A 23,317-nucleotide genomic window follows, 5' to 3' on the forward strand; every position below is an offset into this window, starting at 1 on the left:
TGAATGCTTGAGTCCCCCTAAAATTCATATAACTGATATTCTAACCCCTGGAATGATGATATTAGGAGGTAATTAGATCATTCAGGTAAGGCCTGCATGAAGAGACAGGAGAGTTTGCTTTCTCTCTCTCTCCTTTCTCTGTGAGGATACAGTGAAAAGAAGGCCATGGGCAAACCAGGAGTGTCCTCACCAAATACTGAATCTACTGCTGCCTTGATCCTGGGTAGATTTCCCAGCCTCCAAAACTGAGAAATAAACATTGGTTGTTTAAGCCACTCAGTCAATGGTATTTTGTTATAGCAGCCCAAACTGAACAAGACAAATGACTATATGCAAATACTACATATTCCCTTTGCATAGCAGTTCATAATTTATATTGTACATCTATATATAAACTTCATTTAATCCATTTAACAGCCCACTTTTCTAATGAGGAAACTAAAATTCAGAAAGATCAAATGACAATTTAGTAAACGGTACATCTGGAAATCTTATCAATCTGTAATATTTCCCTTCCAAAGAGCATATTAAAATTTTACTTTTTAATAATCTTATTAACTTAAACTATATTTTATAAACAATGCACTATTTGGCTCCAATTACTACTAAAAGGCTCCAATTACTACTCCGTTCATCCATTGATATTCATTCTGATCAAAAACCACATATTTAGTGTGTACTCTGTAACTGTCCACAAGTTTATTCCTTTATGCAATTTATTTTCTCCACCATATTTAAAACTCTTTAATGGCATGAACCTTTATAGAGCTTATGATAGTATAACAAAACATCATCTATCTCTAACTACTATATATTTAAGACATCTTTACAATGGAGGATTTTCATGTGATAATAGCCATAACCACTGTCTCTTAAAACTAACAGCTGCCTACAGTTATTTCTTCTTAAATACATGATGTACTTTGATAATAAATTCATTAAAAATATAACTAATTGATAAAAGCTGAAAAGTCTTATTTTAAAACTTGTTTGATAATTCTACTCTAAAACTGAATACAAAAAAAAAGGATAAACACATAGACCTGCAAACACTTTAATCAAATATTTAACCTAATTTATATCACTGAAATAAAAATTTATTTTAAATGCAAGACATAAGTATTAGTAGGTCCATATTGAATATAACTGCTGTAAATATACCCTAACTATTTAGACATTTCAAAGCATGTTTGTATTATTCTTATCTAACCAATTTACATCATGAAATATTACAGTTATTGCTAATTATTTTTAGCATTTTCAGTTAGAATTATAGATTTTTTCTTTATTCCTTATACAGAAATAGTGTAGCATAGTTAGAATCACTAACATACAAATAGGTTCACACATGTATTGAATACTTGGACACCCTTTCCTTTTTATACTTCTTGAAGTCATTGAAATAAACAATATTTAGTTCACTTCATAAATACTAGCTTCAGCAAGCCTGATTACCACTTCTGCTGCTGCAGCTAGGTTGCTTCAGTCGTGTCCGACTCTTTGCGACCCCATGGACTGTAGCCTGCCAGGCTCCTCTGCTCATGGGATTCCCCCGTGGGTTGCCATTTCCTTCTCCAGATTACCACCTCAGTTTGTTCAGTGAGCAGCATATAATACAAGCTTCTTAAGTGTGCACATTTCTAATAATAGGACTAACTATATAATTGCAAGCATTAATATTATTTCTATAAAGAGGTATATTTATTTAATTTTAATATATATTATATGCAAGACATATAGGATATGTGGGTTCGATCCCTGGGTTGAGAAGATCCTCTGGAGTAGGAAATGGCAACACACTCCACTATTAGTGCCTGGAAAAATCCCATGGACTGAGGAACCTGGTGCACGCACACATAATTTGAATTGTATATTATTCTTTCTCTGGTATATAAAAGGTGCAAATATTTAATTTCATGCAATCATATTCTTTTAGCCTCTACTAAATGACTTTTTTAACTAGTATTTCCAATATCAATTATTTACTGACCTCAAGCAGTAAAATCTACAAACAGAAAGCTGAGACTCTAGTCCCTAATTTATCCCTGCAAATTATAAACACTGAGTTGGAATTTAACATGAAGCTCTTCAATACTATAAGACCATTTAAGTATATGAGCAATTTTAAATATACAAAGCTATAAACACAAAATTAATCATTAGAAGAAGAAAATACCACAAAGATGGCCAGTTAAGAAGAAAGAGCTCATTTTTTTCCATAACACTTTTGAGAGAAACATGTAATTAAATAAGTCAAACGTATGAATTTCTGAGATTCAAGATTACTTTTCTTTATTTAAAATCACACCCCCTAGCATATCCCATCAAAGCTTTGCTGACTTCTTTCCAAATTAAAATATAATTTTTTTCTCTTCTTTGATCTAAAAGGTATTAAACTTCTTATAAAAAGAGTACTTTGGCAAAGTTACAGGTAAAAGAATTTTTTAAAATGTTGCTTATATCAGAAGTCTGTTTGTATACTTGGAAAGAGAAATCCATAAATGCCTTGGCAGTTCTCTAGAAGCACAAGAAAAAGACTAAGCATTTTAAATGAAAAATGTTCCCACTCAGTAACTCTTTCATCTCTACATCCAGGAGAGAGACTGGGATTCAAAAAGTTCATTAGCAACAAAGCCTCACTCTGTCCCGTTTAGCAGTTCTATCAGTCTATTACCTGGTGTCAGGATTATATAAGACAGTTTCCTTCCATTAGGAAGAGCTCCTAAAATGGGCACTGTCAAAACTGGTAAAACTGAAATCTGACCTACTTTTTTCAAAAGATGGCCATGAATTTTGTGGTAAGTGTAATTCTTTTTACAGTTAGAGCTCTTTTTTAAAAAAGAAAAAACTTTTAACTGAAATATGCTAGCAAATGTCTTATGTTTTAACTATCAAATAAAAATCTATAAATATGTACACATTGCTTAAGCTTTTATCTCTAATACTGAATTCTCTATGTTACTTTATCCATACATTGACTTTACTATGCATTGTAGGCCCAATAAAATTCTGAAGAAACCCACATTAAAAGATTATTCATTTGGAATACATTTGTAAAGCAAGAATAAACTGATCAGTCCTATGGGTAAGTTTGATAAAATACACATGTAAATTTTAAATCACATGTTATTTGTAAGAAGAATTTTCCTTTTATTTACAAGGCTGTCATTTATAGTTGTCTATTCTCCTTTTAGGAATGAAGTATTACATTATTAAGGAGGAATAAGGTTAATTAATTCATTACAATGGAAGTTATTTAATACTTTTTAAAAAGATAAATCTAATTTTTTAGTTCTTTCAAACTCCCAATTGTCATAAAATGTCAATGGATTTTAATTAAAAAATCAACCACATAGCATCACATTTCTAGATTTTATTATCATTCTTATAATTAAAGGGGCCTACTCTTCCTACAACTATTCTGGAGAATCACTGATAAGTTTATAGAATTTAATTTCAAATAAAAGGATAAGAAAGCATATAGTATTATGGAAGTTATACGCTTAAGATAGCATGGCACAGTGAACACATTTTACCACATGATTTACAGTAATAAACTGTAAAGAAATAAATTTTTTTATTTATTCATTTTAAGACTACTAACTTCATTTTCCTTAAAGATCTAAAACTATAAAAATTAGTCTGTATTCACTACGCTTAATTTTCTATTCAGCTATAATTTTCATTGAATTAAATGCAAATAAAGTGGTTATATTCATAAATAAATGAAACAAAAATATTAACTTTATAGCCTAAAGCATAGCCACAGACTTATAGACAGTATACCTCATAAGAACAGAGTAAACGTATATGACAAACAGTATTATAATGGACTTCAGTTTCATCAAAAATGATCATCTCATTAACTAGACATTTATTACTTTAAGGTTCTTTAGAGTACACAGGAAATAAAATTACTCTGTGCCCATAAAAATCATAGCAAGTTGAGACAATAGATCACTATGGGTATTTCTTCTATTGTGCCAATGTTAAGTGAAACTCTAGAACAAAAGTACTCAAAACAGATTAATTCCTATGATATTCAAGCAATGCATAATTCAAGACTATCTAAACTGAACAAAGATTAAAGAATACTTGATAGCCTTAAAATCTAATAACACACACAGAAGAATAAAGAGTAATGATTGTGTTCCAAATAGCTGCAATCAATCTTTACCTATTATTTTGCAGTGCTCTATTAAATGCATATTGTTAAAATTAATCATATAAAATACACATTCACTGTTGAAAGGTAGTATTATAAACTATAGTGTTTAAGAAAAACTCTAAATGTGAAAGCATAAAGTTATAAACATAAGCACTAAGATTCTATAAACAAAGCTAATACCCTAGGATAAGTAAGAATTGGAATGAAGGCAAAATAAGGTCAATTTATAAGCAATATTGGGGACTCAAATTCTCCAATATAAATTCATAGTAAAAGATACCTGTGTCCTCAGCTATAACATGATATTTCAGAAAAAGTAAGGAAAGAATAAATGAGGCTAGCCTTATCACTACTGCTACAGAGAAGTTACAACTGAAACCTATGGTTTCAATCTTTTTTTATATCTTTCTTTTATCATAAATGAATATGTTTGTGACTTTATTGAATTAAATAAATTCTTAGGAGATGCTAAAAGTGTTTAAAAATGTGTTTTTGTTTCTGAAAATAGAAATCAAAGGAAAATCAGGATAAGTCTAAGTAAATTGACTATACTCAAGATTTTTTTTCTGTATTTCATTTGCATATATATGCGAAGAAAAGGTAGAAAATGTAAAAATTTTGCAATATCTATACTCATACCCAAGTTCTTGCTTTCTCTCTGCCTAGCAGGAACAGTAATATTGTATAAAGTGGTAAGGATGACAACGACATTATGACAAATAGGAATGGAGTCAATGCAAGATGCAATAAACCAATCTAGCTCTTGAAAGATAATGAGTGGCTTTTATGAGTTTTTATGAGTGGCTTTACTGAATTGCAAGGAAGTAAAATGCATTTGGATAGACTTAGAAACTAAAAAATGTGTTCAGAAGCATTCTCATCCAGAGATGGTAGTTCAATAAAGCCTAACTGAAAAGATATTTTTTCCCTAAAATTAAAAGCTCCAAAACTTAGAAATTTACTTACTTTCTTCTGAAAATATCATTTGTGAAATCACACACACAAAAAAAATTCATGGCAGATAAGTCTTAGTTTAGAATACTAGGCCCAAATTTCCATCAGTTCAAGTTTCATAAGCCATAGTTAGTTCTAAGTCATACTGCCCCCACATTAATGTCTTCAGCTAGAAGAGAGAGTGCTAACACTCAAAGCAGAATTATTACAAAAGTCATGACTCTTAACAAAAGTTTGTAAGTGTACCACTGTTATGTCAACACTTACGGCTATCATAACATATGTTTCCTAGAGCCCTGCCCGTTTGAAGCAGCACTTCCTGGTCTTTGCTATTTAGCAGCTGCACCAGTGGTGAAATCAATCCAGCATCCACACATGGAATTCGCATAAATTCTGAAAATAAGAGATATGGTTAATTAAAAATATAAACATTCACAATTACATAAATAACTTTCCTTAATTAGATATTTACTTATTATTAATACTTATTAAAATGTTTAAGATGGCTTGCTATTTGAAGAGTACTCCACTGTCCAAAAGTACTATTACAACCCTACTAAATATTTCATGAAATAAGTATACAAAAATGAATGGGATCATATTTGTCTTGCTGATAGCCTCTACCATAAACCAAAACAATTTTTCATTAACTTTCATTATCCTAATTTATCACTATTTTCTTAACTGCATGTTATAAGAGGAGAAAGAGAAGGAGGAGAATAAGATTTAAAGTTTTTACTTGCTTTTACAACTTCACTTATTAGCACTGTAGAAACAAAATAGTACCTAGTTTCAGAAATATATTGTTATTATTATTAATAGATACTTTAAGAGTACAATTCTAAAAAGGAAGAAATATTCATGGACACTTTCTCTTCTGCTTATTTTTTCTTTGCCCCAAATTCATCTTAAATCTGTTATCTAGAGGAATACTTACTTTAAAAAGTATCAAATCTCTTACTGTAACTTATGCTCATAGCTATGCTCCCACATTAAACTTGTACCTGGAATTTCTTAATAATCCTCTGCTTTATGAACATCAGCACGTAGTCAGTTACATCAATTTTTAGAGGATATTTTTGGAAATAAAAATTTAAACAAAATTTTAAACAAAATTAACCAAAATCTAACAAGTATATGCTAATATTTCTCTTCTGTTAGCAGAGTAATGATGAACCTATCAACTTCTAATTTCTTTTTTTCTCCAGTTCACACAATTTTCTTTCATTGCCAAGTTTATAACAAGAAGAAACATAAGCCCAGTTAATACCTCTGTTGGGTCATGTTGCATTTCTGAAGATATTTATTTTAAAAAGAAGACTCTAATCTACTTTCTCAGCTAGTCACTTATAAAACAGCAACAACAATGTGGTGGTTAAGCAATAAACAACCATTTAAATTGGGTCCCATTTATTTTAACCAGCAGGGATTAGTGACAGGCCCTTAACAAGCCTCTAATTAAAAGTATAAATGCTACTAATTATGTCTCTGAAACAGAGCTGTCATCTACTAAAGTGTTACTAGAAGCAAGCTCTAGCAGCAGAGGTATTGAGAAACTGTGACAAACTATTATGAGGACTGATATTACTCAGTGAGATCATATGGGAATGGCAACCCATTTCAAAATCAGCTAAAAAATTTCTCAATCTATGTTATGTGTGTGTGTTCATTCTTAAGGAAAAAAGCTTAAAGATAAAAACTGATTTCTGGAAATTATACTGTGTTTCTAATGAAGTTAAAAATAAACTACTTGATATAAAAATCAAGCTACCTTGCACCTGAGAATTTAGACAGTGGCTGGTCTAGGTTAACAATGTCTGGAGGGGTTTCATTCTCAAACTAGATCTGCCTCAAGAGTTCTTTGTTGTCCCAAGGTAATCCCTATCTATTCAGAGCAGTTCAAATCCGCTTGAAGTACACGAAATACTCCTAGACCCACTAAGAATTTCTCAACATGTAGGACCAGCTCAAATCCAAGGCAGAGCATAGTGATTATAACCAAAGTAGCTTAGATGTACATGCAAACAGCAGATGATCAGGTTTCATTAACAACCAAAACAATGCTTTACCAATATAGAACCTCACTGAAATTTAACATATATTTTGAGCGCCTCTAAACAAATGAAACCTGCCAACAAACATGGACAGACATGAGAGCTGAGCCATAAAGAAGGCTGAGGGCTGAAGTTTTAATGCTTTCACACTGTGGTCCTGGAGAAGACTCTTCAGAGTCCCTTGGACAGTAAGGAGAACAAACCAGTTAATCCTCTAGAGGAAATCAGTCCTGAATATTCACTGGAAGGATTGATGCTAAAGCTGAAGTTCTAATACTCTGGCCACCTGATATGAAGAGCTGACTCACTGGAAAAGACCCTGATGCTGGGAAAGATGGAGGGCAGGAGGAGATGGGGGCGACAGAGGATGAGATGGCTGGATGGCATCACTGACTCAATGGACATGAGTTTGAGCAAACTCTGGGAGACAGTGAAGGGCAGGGAAACCTAGCATGCTGAAGTCTGTGGGGTTGCAGAGTATGACACAGAGACTAAACAACAACAAACAAATTAAAAAATTTCATGGCAATCCTTTTTGGTAACACACACATGAACAAGCTGTTTTACTGGACCAAAAATAACATATACTGGTACTTTACAAGGCCACCTGCATAGTGATTACACAATGTATAAAACTGTGTAAAACTGAGACCAGAATTTTAAAGTTTCTTCTTTTTAAAGTATAATATATGCAACTTACTAAAATAAAAAGACTAAAAATAATATCAAACTTTGAGAAACAGAGGCATACTAATGCTACTGCATTTAGCATGGCCTTCCTTTATGCTTAAAAACTGCTTTAAGAAGTCAGTGGTTCTAACAATGAAAAATTGGAAAGAGAAGTCAAGAAAATAATCCTATTTACCACTGCAACAAAAAGAGTAAGATACCTAGGGAAAAACCTACCTAGAGACAAAAGAGCTGTATGCAGAATACTGGAAGACACTGATGAAAGAAATCAAAGATGACACGAACAGACGGGAAAATATACCATGTTTTTGGAAGAATCAATAATGTCAAAATGACTACACAACCCAAAGGAATCTACAGATTCAATGCAATCCCTATCAAATTACCAATGGTATTTTTCACAGAATTAGAACAAAAAATTTCAGTTTGCATGGAAACACAAAAGACCCTGAATGGCCAAAGCAGTCTTGAGAAAGAAGAATGGAACTGGAGGAATCAACCTTCCTGACTTCAGACTATATTACAAAACTACAGTCATTAAGACAGAACAGGAGTGGCACAAAAACAGAAATACAGACCAATGGAACAAGACAGAAAGCCCCACCTTATTTTTTCACAGAGGAGGCAAGAATATACAATAGAGAAAAGACAACCTCTTCAATAAAGGGTGCTGGGAAAACTGGACAGCTACCTGTAAAAGAATGAAACTAGAACACTTTATAAAACCGTACACAAAAATAAACTCAAAATGGATTAAAGATTTAAATGTAAGGCCAAAACTATAAAGCTCTTAGAGGAAAACATAAGCAATACACTCTTTGACATACATCACAGCAAGATCCTCTTTGACTCACCTCATGGAGTAATGGAAATAAAAACAGAAGTAAACAAATGGGACTTAATTAAACTTAAAAGATTTTGCACAGCAAAGGAAACAATAAACAAGATTAAAAGACAACCCTCAGAAGGGGACAAAACAACTGCAAAGGAAATAACTGACAAAAGATTAATCTCCAAAATACCCAAGCAGCTCATGCACCTCAAAACCAGAAAAGCAAACAACCCAATCAAAAATGGGTAGAAGACCTAAACAGACATTTCTCCGAAGAAGACAGACAGAAGGACAAACAGGAACAGATACTCAATATCCCTCGCTGTTAGAGAAATGCCAATCAAAACTACAATGACGTATCACCTCACACTGGTTAGAACAGCCATCATTTAAAAAATCTACAAACAATAAATGCTGAAGAGGATGTGGAGAAAAGGGAACCCTCCTGCACTGCTGGTGGGGATGTAAACTGAAACAGCCACTATGGAGAACAGCGTGGAGATTCCTTAAAACACTAGGAATAAAATTAACATATGACTCAACAACCCCACTACTGGGAATATACCCTGAGAAAACCACAACTGAAAGAGATGCATGTACCTCAATGTTTGCTGCAGCACTTTTTACAATAACTAGGACATGGAAGCAACCTAGATGTCCACTGACAGATAAATGGACACAGAAATTGTGGTACATACATACAATGGAATATGACTTAGCTATAAAAAAAGAATGCATTTGAGTCAGTCCTAATGAGGTAGATGAACCTGCAGCCTATTGTACAGTGAAATCAGTCAGAAACAGAAAGACAAATATTGTCTGTTAATGCATGTGTATGGAATCTAGAAAGATGGTACTGATGAACCTAGGGCAGCAGTGGAGACACAGATGGACACAGTGGGGGCAGGAGAGGGTGGGACGGACTGAGAGAGTGGCAGGAACCAAACACATTCCCATATGCAAAACAGACGGCAAGTGGGAATTTGCTGTGGGGCAGCAGCAGCCCACAAGATGCTGGACATGACTGAGTGACTAAGCTTGCGGACAGGGAGCTCAACCCAGTGCTTTCTGACCACCTAGGAGGGTGAGACAGAGAAGGCAATGGCACCCCACTCCAGCACTCTTGCCTGGAAAATCCCATGGACGGAGGAGCCTGGTAGGCTGCAGTCCATGGGGTCGTGAGGAGTCGGACACGACTGAGTGACTTCACTTTCACTTTTCACTTTCATGCATTGGAGAAGGAAATGGCAACCCACTCCAGTGTTCTTGCCTGGAGAATCCCAGAGACGGGGGAGCCTGGTGGGCTGCCGTCTATGGGGTCGCACACAGTCGGACACGACTAAAGTGACTTAGCAGCAGCAGCAGCAGGAGGAGGGTGAGAAATGGAAGGAAGGATTCAGAGGGAAGGGATGTATGTATACCTGTGGCTGATTCACGCTGATGTATGGCAGAAACCAGTAAAGTAATTCTAAAGTTTTAAAGTTTAAAAGAAATTGTTTTTAAGTCAGTGTTTTTCTTAAATTGACTGAACTAAAATCATATACGAATATTTCTGCTACAAAATAGCCCTGAAATATCTTCTAACGCATCCCCTCTCCCTTGGATATAAACCATATATAACGGGATGGCTATTACATAATCCATGCTTTGAGGTTGTTTCTCCAGAGTATATATACGTGGACACTTAAGAAATAAATGCTTCTCACAAAGGTGAACTCAGAAAACATAGCATGTATTCTGACTTCACTACTGCAGTCAAGTGCCACGTCAGCAGGTTTGTCAGTAGGTCAGGCAAAAAAAAAAAAAAAAAAAAGTGAGTTTATCTGGATATAACATAAAACAACGTATACACTGAAAAATGCAAGGTCTCTTGTGACAATGAAGATCAATGACTCAATGACAATTCAAGAATCCCATAACCAAAGTAATGAACGATACAGGTATAGCAGGGACGAGCAGTGCAATTCTTTAACTGACTATTCTCTGACCGACTCTGCGACCCCATAGACGGCAGCCCACCAGGCTCCCCCGTCCCTGGGATTCTCCAGGCAAGAACACTGGAGTGGGTTGCCATTTCCTTCTCCAATGCATGAAAGTGAAGTCGCTCAGCCGCTCAGTCATGTCCAACTCTTAGCGACCCCATGGACTGCAGCCCATCAGGCTCCTCCGTCCATGGGATTTTCCAGGCAAGAGTGCTGGAGTGGGGTGCCATTGCCTTCTCCAACTCTGACAGAATGGAATAGCAAATGAGAAATGTATGAAGAGAATGACTACAGTCATTTTAAACAATTACATGAAAAAAAAGTTAATGGAAAGAAAAACAAAGAAAATTTTTTTAAAAAAGGTCTAAGCTACAAAATGGAAACATAAATTAATAAAACATACTGACAAGTAGGGTGTAAAACTGAAGATGTTCCCAGCAGAAAAGTTCTTGAGGAAAACCTCACCATTTTTGGCTATTTCTGCTATGACGTTAGCTACTTTGGCTGTGCAGGAGGACTGTGGAATCAACAGACTTGCAAACACTTGAAGTATTCCACTTCCCTGGATTTTTTCACTTGTTTCCATATCTGAAAGAGATACATACAAAGAGCTTCAGTGAACGTCTTCAACACTAACACTGACAATTACATCTACAGTAAATTCTTTAAGAATTTTCACCATCTATAGCAGAAATTATTTATTTATATTAAAATGTGAGCATTTATATAAAATTATCTTCAGTTCCACAAGCTGTTTTTATCTTCAGTTTTTTCCTATGCGAAACACTTTTTAATACAATCTTTTGTAAACCTACAGTCAGATTACAAAGGAATCCTTTCTGAATATACCATTTGCATACCAGACTTACTTTTCAATGTTATTTCCAATCCTGTCTATTCAGAGTAGGAATGCTTTATTTTCTACTTCCCTTGAGTTTCCTAATAGTGTATTATTATATACATATAAATTCTATGACTTCCAATAATGCTATAGCAACTAAAAGTGGCAATTAATTACATGTGCAAAAAACTCACCTCATATCATTTTATATGGAGTGACAGAAGAGACTATTCAGTTCCATATGATTACCGTGTTTCTCACAAAACTTATTCAAAATACCACTAACCAAAAACGGAAGTAGTTTAGGCAGCAATAAGGCCATGGTATTCAGAATTCTGGGCTTCCCTGGTGGCTCAGCTGGTAAAGAATCCACCTGCAATGCGGGAGCTGGGTTCAATCCTTGGGTTGGGAAGATCCCCTGGAGAAGGGAAAGGGTACCCACTCTAGTATTCCGGCCTGGAGAATTTCATGGACTATACAGTCTGTGGGGTTGCAAAGAGTCGGACACGACTGAGCAACTTTCACTTTCATTCTGAATTCTATATGGTTATATAGAAATTCAAGAGGCCTACTTCTTTTCTTTGTTTTCCATCTTTGTTAAACTACAAATGAAGAGCCTTTGCATGAAACTAAGCCACTTCATGTAAAAAAGTATGACCTATTAAACAGTAACCGGAATGATGTACACCTGGAATAGTAACACCCGGAGCGATGATGGAAATAAAAGCTCAAGGAAACAAAATCTAAAATTACTATTTGACTTTGAACAGTGAAGAGGAATGCCAAGTGTTTAAAAATAGGAAGTTATAAGGCTCATTAAAACATTCTATTTAGGGGGCAATCCCAAGATGACGGAAGAATAAGTCAGGGAAACCACTTTCTCCCCCACAAATAGGTCAAAAGATCACCTGCATGTGGAGTAACTTTCACAAAACAACTTCTGAACGCTGGCAGAGGACCCAGATACCAGACAGGCAAACCAACCTCTTAAAAATGAAGGATCTGATCACCGGCTTGATGGCTCTCTTCCCTTTTGACTCTCCCTTTCCTCCCCCTAGTCACCTCTATTTCCCTCCTCTCTTCTTTATATGACTATGAATCTCTTTGGGTGTTCCTGGCTCTGGAAAGTCATTTCATCATTAACCTAGGGGTTTTGCCTTCTGTGCTGTATGGAGGGAAGACTCCTGATGTTACCATAAGAGGGGTACCAAACCCAAGAGGCAGGAGGTTCAACTCCAGAACTCTGGACCCATGACAGAACTCCTGACACTGGGGAACATTAATAGACGAAAGCCCACCCAAAAGCCTCCCATACCTACCCTGAGACCAAGCTCCACCCAAGAGCCAGCAAACTCCCATGCAAGACACCCCATGCCAGTTTTCCAGCAAAACAGGAACACAACTCTGAACATTAAAATTAGACAGGCCGTCCAAAGCTATATCAAACTCACAGACACCCCAAAACATTCTATTTGAATGTTGTTTCTATGTGTAGCTCCTCAATATCTTTTATAGCCTTTGAATACACATATAAATAAAAGAACTCTAAAGATTTCTTGTTAAGTAAATGACAGCTGCTGTGGTCAATAGAGTAGGAAATCATTTTTAATAATTTGAGAAAGTCTAAAAAATAATTATTTCTTTATAGTAAGTGCTGATTGTTCAGCTCAGTGTTTTTCAAACTGTGGGTCCCAATCCATTAAGAACCCTGAAAACGATTTGGTGAATAAGGACCAGCAGTTCCTTAAAAAGAGAAATAGAATTAACAATATCTACCACAAAAGAATAGAAAAACTTTTTGTTCATGCATAGTAAGGTGAAACACTGAGTTATACATACATAAGTAACTGTATGTGCATGCTTACTGAATGCAAAATGCAGCCCTAATCATAGCTTCTGGTCAAAAAGAGAAACAGCAATGTTCTGTGCAACCCATGACTACCCAGGATTCTGAGTTAGAGAGCTTTAATATCTTAACGTCATCAAGAGAAGCTAGAATTAACGGCTGAATCAATAGAAAATTACATGGAAAAATTTGTAAAAATTGAAAATTGCAAAAATTCCATGGATTTATCTTAAAAACATTCCCTTGCAAATACTGTAGTTATGTGTATGTTTATCTATCCAGTACAAAAGATCAAGTAATCAGGATTAGTTAATGTTGAAACTCCATCCATGCATTTCCTTCTTCTACCATAGGCCTAGTACACATTAAAGCAGCTAATACCATTTTGGTTTCTTACATTTTATGTTCTGTAATAAAAATGATTATTTTGCAGATACTTTAAAACAACATTTTCTATTAGGTGAAGAAACAGAGGTCCAGCAAGATGAAGCAAATTTGTCTAAAGTCACCAATCATACTAATCTTAGAGCATAAGGAGCAAATTCAGACTCAACTACACTAGCAACTCAACGTGTGTCATCTGGCATCCACTGGTGCCATTCTTTACAACAGCAAACGTACTTAAGCATAAATAAACGAAATTCTCTTTCTGTATGCTGTTACTCACTCATTTCTCACAATTCAGATTATTACAAATGTAGTTTGCATGATAAAATATAAACACGGCAGCTGTCCTTTCTTTCAGCAAGCCCATTTATAAAATACAATGTGCCTTTTCACTTTTGTTTCTGGGATTAAAAAATAAGTTTTTATGGTACCACCTGAAAATCTGACACCAAATTTCCATTAATTTATTTTTTTAAAGCAAGAAGTCAAAAGAAAAAAATTGCCACATTAAAATTCTTCCTTTTCTGACCACTGCTACCAAAAGATGTACAACCTTAGAACACTGGGGCAGACTGCCCCAGGGGTCATGTCCCACCATCTGCCGGTGCTAGGATGACAGCAAGAATCTGGCATAAGGCATGAATCATGATTAGATGTGAGGCTGAGGCATTTGTGTGTGTGGAGGCGAGGAGTTAACTGCAAATCACCCATGCATGTCTCATTTTAACTATAACTAAAAGAATGGCTTAACATCAGAGCTGATGTCAGGGGCAAGGGGAATAAAAGAAAACAATACAAAACTCTTGCACTCTGATGGATTTCCATGGATTACAATTCAAAGTATTGGAAGGACAGTTGTAATACAATGAAGCAAGATTTGGGGATAGTATCTTTTTTAATACTATTGTCAGAGAAAATATAATCTGGTTTTTCATATAAATCTGACTTACCATTTAGAAAAACTGAAAAGGAGTTCTATTTACTTGCTAGCATCTGGATTTCTATGTAGGTCTAGAATTTAAATGAAACAGCTGGGAATTATCTTCTTTCATCTGGCATGAAAACAAAGAGTCAAATACTGCTTACTGTTACAAACTGCCACTATCCAATAAATAATTATAAAGTTTCAGTCTCATTCCATATATGCTTTCTACACTGGCATTCTACTCCATATTACAGTGTGTATCTGTGAACTAAACATTTTTTCTGATATCTGTGAACACCCTTGAAATGATTTTAAGAGAGTCAGTGAGTGTGGTGTATGCAGGTCTAAATGAATAGCTTTCTGATTGCTTGCAAAAAAAAAAAAAAAAGCTGTGATCAGGAGTTCTTAAAAAAAAAAAAAAAGGCACACTTTTCATTATCTTTACCCAGACCACTACTGACACTGTAAATGCACTCCTTTTAAATGTTTGCAGGAATCAATCCAACTTCCCCCCTTCACATTTAGGTGCAGCCATAAAAATGTTTGAGTATGTCTACAAATTACAGCTGGCAGTCCTTGAATTTTGAAGGACCCAGACACGAAGGGCAACTGCTTCACTAGAATAATATCTGTGGGAGCCACAGCCATTATAGCGCCCTTGCAGTTGTGCAGGCACTCATTCTGGTCTCTGCAGCCGTATGTTCAGACTCTGCCTGACCTCCCGAGGGCAAAAATGCAGCTTTGTTATGAAATTGCCAGAGTCAGAAAGAAAAAAACCAACAACCAGGCAATAGGGTCAGAGAAGCTTGAAAGAAAAGTAAATCAAGAAGCTGGGCTACAATGCTCTAGGGAGAGGAGAAGCTAAAGCACAACTCATGTCTCAGGGCGAAAGCCAGCAGAAGGCAGGAGCAGGTGGAGTGGGAAGGACTCATAACTGAAGAGATGGCCGGAGAAAGGCTCAAGTTCCCAACAAAGCTGCCAAGTAAATACACTGAAATAACGGCATTATAGTTATATATCAAGAGGAGGTTTTCAGGTATGCTACTATCATAAGCTGAATTTATGATGTTACGTTAGCATCTGCTTTCATGAGGATAAATTAACGAAAAGCATTTGATAACCAATTTACAGTAAACTCCAAGACAGAAAAACAAAAATAAAGACTGTTATTACTACGACTCTACTAGATTAAAAATGTACTTGGATTAGATTCACAGTATTGTTTACTTCTAGTTATAAGAACAATAGGAAACTGTTAGTTTCATTTACATGTCCAAGGATTCTTGTGACTGACTGTGAAGAGAAGACTCGGATTTGGAATTGACAGCAAGGACCAGGAACATGACTCAAGGGCCATGTGTATCCTTGTCTCTGGGGAACTATTTATTTCTCAAGGGAAAGACTTTTAGAATAAGGTATAACAAGAGACCTGGCCCCGTGCCTGAGAAATCTGATTCAAATCCAAGGCTTCATTTACTACTACACAGACAAATCCCAAATTCTCTCCCTTTATCCAACTAAAACAAAGCATGCGCACTTGGATATGGAATAAATACCTCAAGTTCAACATTCCTCAAATCAATTCTCCTCTTTCGTTTCCTTTCATTTTATTCTCCATAGCAGTTCATGGCAGGGAACCCAGCTGAGCCAGAAGCCCAAGAAGGATTATAAAATATTCTCTTTTAATAAATGCCTTTCTACCACCCACGTTAATCAGAGTGTAAGTTCCATAGAGCCCATCTGATTAGCATCTTTTGCATCTATTCTTTACTTGTTAAATTCATGTTACTTCCAGTTCTCAATTCTGACCTTTACTAAATGCAACAGCCTCCTCAAGAGTCTCCCTAACTCTAGCCTCCCTCCATCTGTCATCTACCCTGACTGCAGAATAAGCTTCTGGAAATACAAATTTTATGTCACTCCCCTACTTTAAATCTTTAAATGATTGTCTGTAACTTTTAAAGCACATCCATGATATTTTTCAACCATATCTCCTGATACTCCTCCACTGATATACTATATTCTTGCCACACTAAATTACTTATAGAGATCCAAATTAACCATTTCATTTCATATCTTCTTACTACTTCCCTCTCTGAAATGCCACTCACCCCATGACTTTAATTCCTACACACAGGCATAGTGTCCTCATTTAAAGGTACCTGACTGAAAGCTATTCGATCTTTTTAAAGATACTATCACAAAATTTTTTTTAAATAGCTATGTGGCATGATAGTTTGTTTCCTTCATACTACAAATAAGGTCATATGATTATACTGGAAAAGTAACAACAAACCAGTTTTTCTGATACCTAATCCAGTGCTCTTCCTACCACAAATGTTAATTTAGAAGACACAGAGTACTAACACCTTGACCAGATTCGCCAAGTTATTATGTGATAAATATTTTTATTTAACATATTTTGCAGCAATAAGAATTAAAGTAAAACAATTGAGTGAGAAAGGGATGCACAGTATTTTGAGACAGATAAACTGACTCAGTGGTTGAAGGAGAGAAAGGGAACTGTGTACAGAAAAATTGAAACAGATTTAAAATAAGATTTAAAACACATAAGAAGAGTATGCTGGGTATAAGAAGATTAAAGGGCTTGACAAATAAGAAATTACTGTTTCTAAAAGAAAATGGAAGTACATGACGGGGAGGAGTTACAAAATGCTCTTTCTTTCACTGATGAGAACTTTTGCCTCCCCAACATGGATTTTAAGCAAATAAAAGGAATATGAAATGCAGGAGAGAAAAGGATAGATACAGTCATGAAAAGAAAGAGGGTAGAACAAAGACCTATTCGTACAATGACTCACCAACAGAGGTTTTACTAAAAGATTAAGTTGAGAGAGTCATTTTATAAAATTACAATAAACGATTTTTGACAGTCATGCAGTCATTTCAATTCCAGAGATAATGTAAGCTGTGGGAGTTGGAGAAGTTATGTGTTTGGAAATCATCACTAGAGTAAGTAGGGAGATCTGCTAGTTTTAACTATTTTCTTTAAAGTTATCACTAACTAGGTCAAAAGAGGTTGCTAAAAATTGAGCTATATAGTTAAAAAAAATGGAAGATATTTACTGAGAAAGTATATACAAAGAGGGACAATACTAATGAATGTGGTAAAAGCAGAGTATATAACCAGAACTGTTCAACTACAATTCCAGAGTGATTACTGAAAATATGGTCCCTAAAAATACAGTAAATGTGGATTCCTTTACTTCCTACTAAGAGAATAAGGAGACTGTATAGTGAAACAAAGAGAATAAGGACACTGTATCGTGAAACACAGTGAAGGAATCTTTTCAGTAGAAGATCCATCTCCATCCTCTGGTGAAATACCTTGAAGAACAATACAAAGTCTACATTGATGGGCTCAGTGACATTACAAAAAGAGACCCCAGAGAGATGCCTTGCTTTTTCCACCACGTGAAGTTCTAGTGAAGACAGCCGTCTATGAAACAGAAAGCAAGCCCTCACCAAAATCTTCTGGTGTCTTGGTCTTGGGCTTACCAGTCACCACAACTGTGAGAAATGCCACCCAGTGTAGGCTATTTTGTTACAAAGACCCAAGTGGACTAAGACACAGAGCATCAAAGTCCTTTCATAATTTGACCCCTATTCCCTTCCCAATTATCATCTCTAGCCCCTTCCCTGAATGGATCCTTTTGGCTACCTCAGTCACTCAGTCGCGTCTGACCTTTGCGACCCCATGAATCGCAGCACACCAGGCTACCCTGTCCATCACCAACTCCTGGAGTTCACACAAACTCACGTCCATCGAGTAGGTGATGCCATCCAGCCATCTCATCCTCTGTCGTCCCCTTCCTCTCCTGCCCCCAATCCCTCCCAGCAAGAGGGTATTTTCCAATGAGTCAACTCTTCACATGAGGTGGCCAAAGTATTGGAGCTTCAGCCTCAGCATCAGTCCTTTCAGCATCAGTCCTTCCAAAGAACACCCAGGGCTGATCTCCTTCAGAATGGACTGGTTGGATCTCCTTGCAGTCCAAGGCACTCTCAAGAGTCTTCTCCAACACCACAGTTCAAAAGCATCAATTCTTTGGCGCTCAGCTTTCTTCACAGTCCAACTCTCACATCCATACATGACCACAGGAAAAACCATAGCCTTGACTAGACAGACCTTTGCTGGCAAAGTAACATCTCTGCTTTTCAATATACTATCTAGGCTGGTCATAACTTTCCTTCCAAGGAGTAAGCGTCTTTTAATTTCATGGCTGCAGTCACCATCTGCAGTGATTTGGGAGCCCCAAAAAATAAAGTCTGACACTGTTTCCACTGTTTCCCCATCTATTTCCCATGAACTGATGGGACCAGATGCCATGATCTTCGTTTTCTGAATATTGAGCTTTAAGCTAAGTTTTACACTCTCCTCTTTCACTTTCATCAAGAGGCTTTTTATTTCCTCTTCACTTTCTGCCATAAGGGTGGTGTCATCTGCATATCCGAGGTTATTGATATTTGTCCAGGCATCTTGATTCCAGCTTGTGCTTCTTCCAGCCCAGCATTTCTCATGATGTTCTCTGCATACAAGTTCAGTTTCTGTTTGAACTAGGTTTCTTCCCTGTGAAATTGTGTATGTGGCTTCCGCTGCTTGGGATGTTCTTCCCATAGTCCTTGTGCCCTCACGTTACCTAGGTAAATACACTGCATTTTCAAAATCCAGCACTCCCTGTTCCTGCTTAATCAAATCCACCTCTCTCTCCCAATATTCACACAATGCTGTCATTGTTTCCAAGGTGTCAGATATTGGTAGTTGAAGACTTGGAGTAGACGAGATTACCCACAGATGACGTATTTTTACTGAGTCCCTACTATATTGGCAGTATAAGCTAGAGGAAACAAATCATACCCTCAGTGAGCTGTCTAGTGAGAGAAAGAGAGATGTAAATAAATTATCACAATTCAATGTGACTGATACCACCATGGAAGTTACATATAATGTATAACAGGCAGCAATCACAGCTCCATGAAGACCATGGAAATTTCCATAAATAAGGTTAACATTTAAGCTGTTTTGAAACCAATAAAGCATGTTCTCAGCAGAAAAAGGAGAAAAATATATTCTACAAAGAAGGAATATGAAAAACCACTACCAGCTAAGGCTAATAACCCTAAATTTTAATAGCATCATTCTGTACCACTGGGTGGTTTTTTTTTTTTTTTTTTTGCCAGCTGCTAGAGGCTACCAAAAATGAGAAATGGGAAAGGTAGATAGGTGATACTATCAAAGGTTTAGGAAAAGGCAGGTGAAAGGAGAAAAATAAGAGAATATACCAATGCAACACCTACTTATCCATCAGAACCTAGGTGAAATGTTTATCTCTGTGACACTTTGAAAGACTCTGATAACTGTGAATTGAGTCCAATTCTCTGAACACTTTGTAATCAACTCTATATAATGTGTTACACTGTATTAAAACTTATCTATTACTTGCCTATTCAATCTCTCCAGGGCAAGGTACCAACTAATGCATGGTGGGACCCAATTAATGCTAGTTGAATAGAACTGTCCAGTCTTTAAGAATATATACTGAATAAAAAAGACATACACAATTAATATACACTGAAATAAGTTCAACTAAAGGGATGTATTACAATGTATATTAATTAGTCAAACTTATTTAATGTGTTTTTATATGCCTTTTTTATTCAGTTATAAACTCCTTGAAGTTCGACTAAAGGGATGTTTCTGGGCTTCCCTGGTGTTCAGTAGTAAAAAATCCTCCTGCCAATGCTAGAGATGTGGATGTGATCTCTGGGCGAAGATCCCCTGGAGAAGAAAATGACAAACCACTCCAGTATTCCTGCCTGGAGAATCCCCATGGACAAAGGAGCATGGTGGGCTACAGTCCCTGGGGTTGCAGAAGAGTAGGACACTATTTAGCGACTAAGCAACAAAAAAGGGAAGTATAAGCTGTCACAGAACATTGAAGGTGGAGTAGGTGAGTTTTTATTAATGCCCTAGTTGATAACTTAATGTTTAAGATGAGTATTTATTAATGTAGAAGTTCTAATTACTTTTAACAGAAAAGAGGACTGAGCTTATAAAGACTGTCTCGTATTTTAAGAATTCTCTCATGAAGAACAGACATTTTGTTTTTAGTAGAATCACCAATCACTAGCTCCTGAAGGGACTAAACTTTTCACTTTGCATTAAGCTAATCAGGTCTTGGATTACATTTTTTCAAAAGCAAGCATATGCAAAAATATTCTTTAAAACTTCAGAAATCATTTTAGAAAATTACCTTGCCTTTATCTCATCCCTCCCACATGCACACATCAGAAAGAAAAGGTGATCAATCCATAACTAAGTTATTATGAGCAAAATCAAAACATTCTGTTTGCTTCTTTAGTACAAGGAGGAGAAAAGATGTCTAACACTGAAATATGGGAAGAGAAAATTACTAGCATCTAAATGAACTCACCCCAGAGAACACTGTGTGCTGAAACCTAGAATTTAAATCCAGATGTCTCTTTAAAAAAAAACCCACTACTTGGCCTTCTGGAGTTTCATTGTGGGGTTTATCACAATGAATACTAAAAAGCAGGTCATGAAATCAACCTTAGTAAAAATCAACTATAGATTCCTTTGTGGAAAACTAATGTTAAGGGCATCATTCCTCACTAGCAGTTACACACAACTATTATGTCACACAATTCACATTGATACATCAGTAGAATAGAGTCCACTCATGATGGTTACTTTTGTATGTCAATTTGATTGAGCTATGGTATCTGGGTATTCAGTTAAACATTACTTTGGATGTTTTTGTAAGGGTGTTTTTGGACAGGATTAACATTAAAATCTGTACACAGTAAGCCAAGCAGACTGCCCCCCATAATATAGGTAGACCTCATTTTATCTGTTTAGAAGGCAATGGCAACCCACTCCAGTACTCTTGCCTGGAAAATCCCATGGACAGAGGAGCCTGGTGGGCTGCAGTCCATGGGGTCACTAAGAGTCAGACACGACTGAGCAACTTCACTTTCACTTTTCACTTTCATGAACTGGAGAAGGAAATGGCAACCCACTCCAGTGTTCTTGCCTGGAGAATCTCAGGGACGAGGGAGCCTGGTAGACTGCCGCCTATAGGGTCGCACAAGAGTTGAACATGACTGAAGCAACTTAGCAGCAGCAGCAGCATTTTATCTGTTTAGGGTTGGAACAGAACAAGGGGCTGACAACCCAGACCTCTTTCCCACACATGCCCTGGTGTAAGAGGAATTCAGCCAACAGAATAACTCATTTGCAGGGTCACAAAATTTCACATAGTATTCTCTACTACTGCTCCAACAGCCTTGTATAACTAGAGTCAAAGAAAAAAAAACCTAAATGTGTTTTAGCTTTCTGAAATCCCAAGAAATTACCTAGTGCATTATTTGCTTTTTAGCTGGTGATAAAACAGCCCAAATATCCAAGTGAGTGTATCTGACAACAAAAGGCACTGAATACTACTAATCCTTAGTAAAAAAAAAAAAAAAAATTAAGAGAATATTCTCTACACTACATAGTCCATTATATGAATATTACTTAGAATATTATACCTAAAATATATCTTACTAAAAGCATGAAATATTCACATTTTCTGTTATTAATGATGATTTTTGAGGAAAGAGGTTGTGTTTATTTTTCTCTATTTGCCTATTTTTTCTTTATTTTTGAAATACAGTTGATTTGTAACATTCTATTAGTTTCAGGTGTACAACACCTGAAATGTTTATAGATTATAACATTTCTATAGGTAAATGTTATAGTTATAACATTCTATGTGTTATAGATTATAACATATAACATATAAATCAATGTTTATAGATTATACTCTATTTAAAGTTATTATAAAACAATGGCTATACTTCCCCATGCTGTACAATATATCATATAAATAGAAATCTGTGTCTTTTAATCCCACACTCCTGTTGTGCCCCTCTTCCCCTCACTCTCCCCACAGGTAACCTACTAGTCTGTTCTCTGTATCTGTGAGTCTGTTTCGGTTTTGTTATATTTATTCGTTTCATTTTTTTAGATTCCACATACAAGTGATAACATGGTATTTGTCTTTCTGTGCGTGACTTACTTCACTAAGCATAACACTCTTTAGGTTCATCCATGTTGTTGCAAAGGCAGGATTTCATTCTTTTTATAGCTGAGAATCTTCTATTGTGCATGTGTGTGTGTGTGTACGCATACACATGCCACTTCTTTATCCATTCATCTAACAATGGGCACTCAAATTGCTTCATATCTTGGCTACTGTAGATAATGCTGCCATGAAACTCTTTTGATCCAGTGTTTTCTTCAGATACACACCCAACAATGGAACTGCTGGATAATATGGCTGGGGAAGGGGGAACTAGCTCAAATGGCACAGCACTCACTTTGCAAGTGAAGGGTGGCAGGATCGAGGCCGGCATTCTCCAGGTTTGGGCTTCCCAGGTGGCTGAGTGGTAAAGAATCTGACTGCCAAGCAGGAGATGTGGGTTTGACCCCTGGGTTGGGAAGACCCTCTAGAGAAGGAAGGGGCAATCCACTCCAGTATTCCTGCCCGGGAAATCCCATGGACATGGAAGCCTGGTGGGCTACAGTCCATGGGGTCACAAAGATTTGAACACA

The 23,317-nt window shown here is 36.2% G+C and overlaps 1 protein-coding gene across 5 annotated transcripts in view; it reads right to left on the reverse strand.

Annotated features, from left to right (window-relative positions):
• The window catches only part of RAP1GDS1 (Rap1 GTPase-GDP dissociation stimulator 1), a 156,253-nt gene that overhangs the window by 74,907 nt on the left and 58,029 nt on the right, over positions 1–23,317 (reverse strand). For all 5 annotated transcript variants that reach the window (XM_005681400.3, XM_005681397.3, XM_005681399.3 and 2 more), the window contains exons 3-4: positions 11,146–11,268; positions 5,390–5,515 (exon numbers count right to left, since the gene is read on the reverse strand). In XM_005681400.3, coding sequence (XP_005681457.1) covers positions 5,390–5,515; positions 11,146–11,268 — 249 coding nt within the window. The remainder of the gene's footprint in view (positions 1–5,389; positions 5,516–11,145; positions 11,269–23,317) is intronic.

This window comes from Capra hircus, chromosome 6 (genome assembly GCF_001704415.2).
Source record: "Capra hircus breed San Clemente chromosome 6, ASM170441v1, whole genome shotgun sequence".
NCBI lineage: Eukaryota > Metazoa > Chordata > Mammalia > Artiodactyla > Bovidae > Capra > Capra hircus.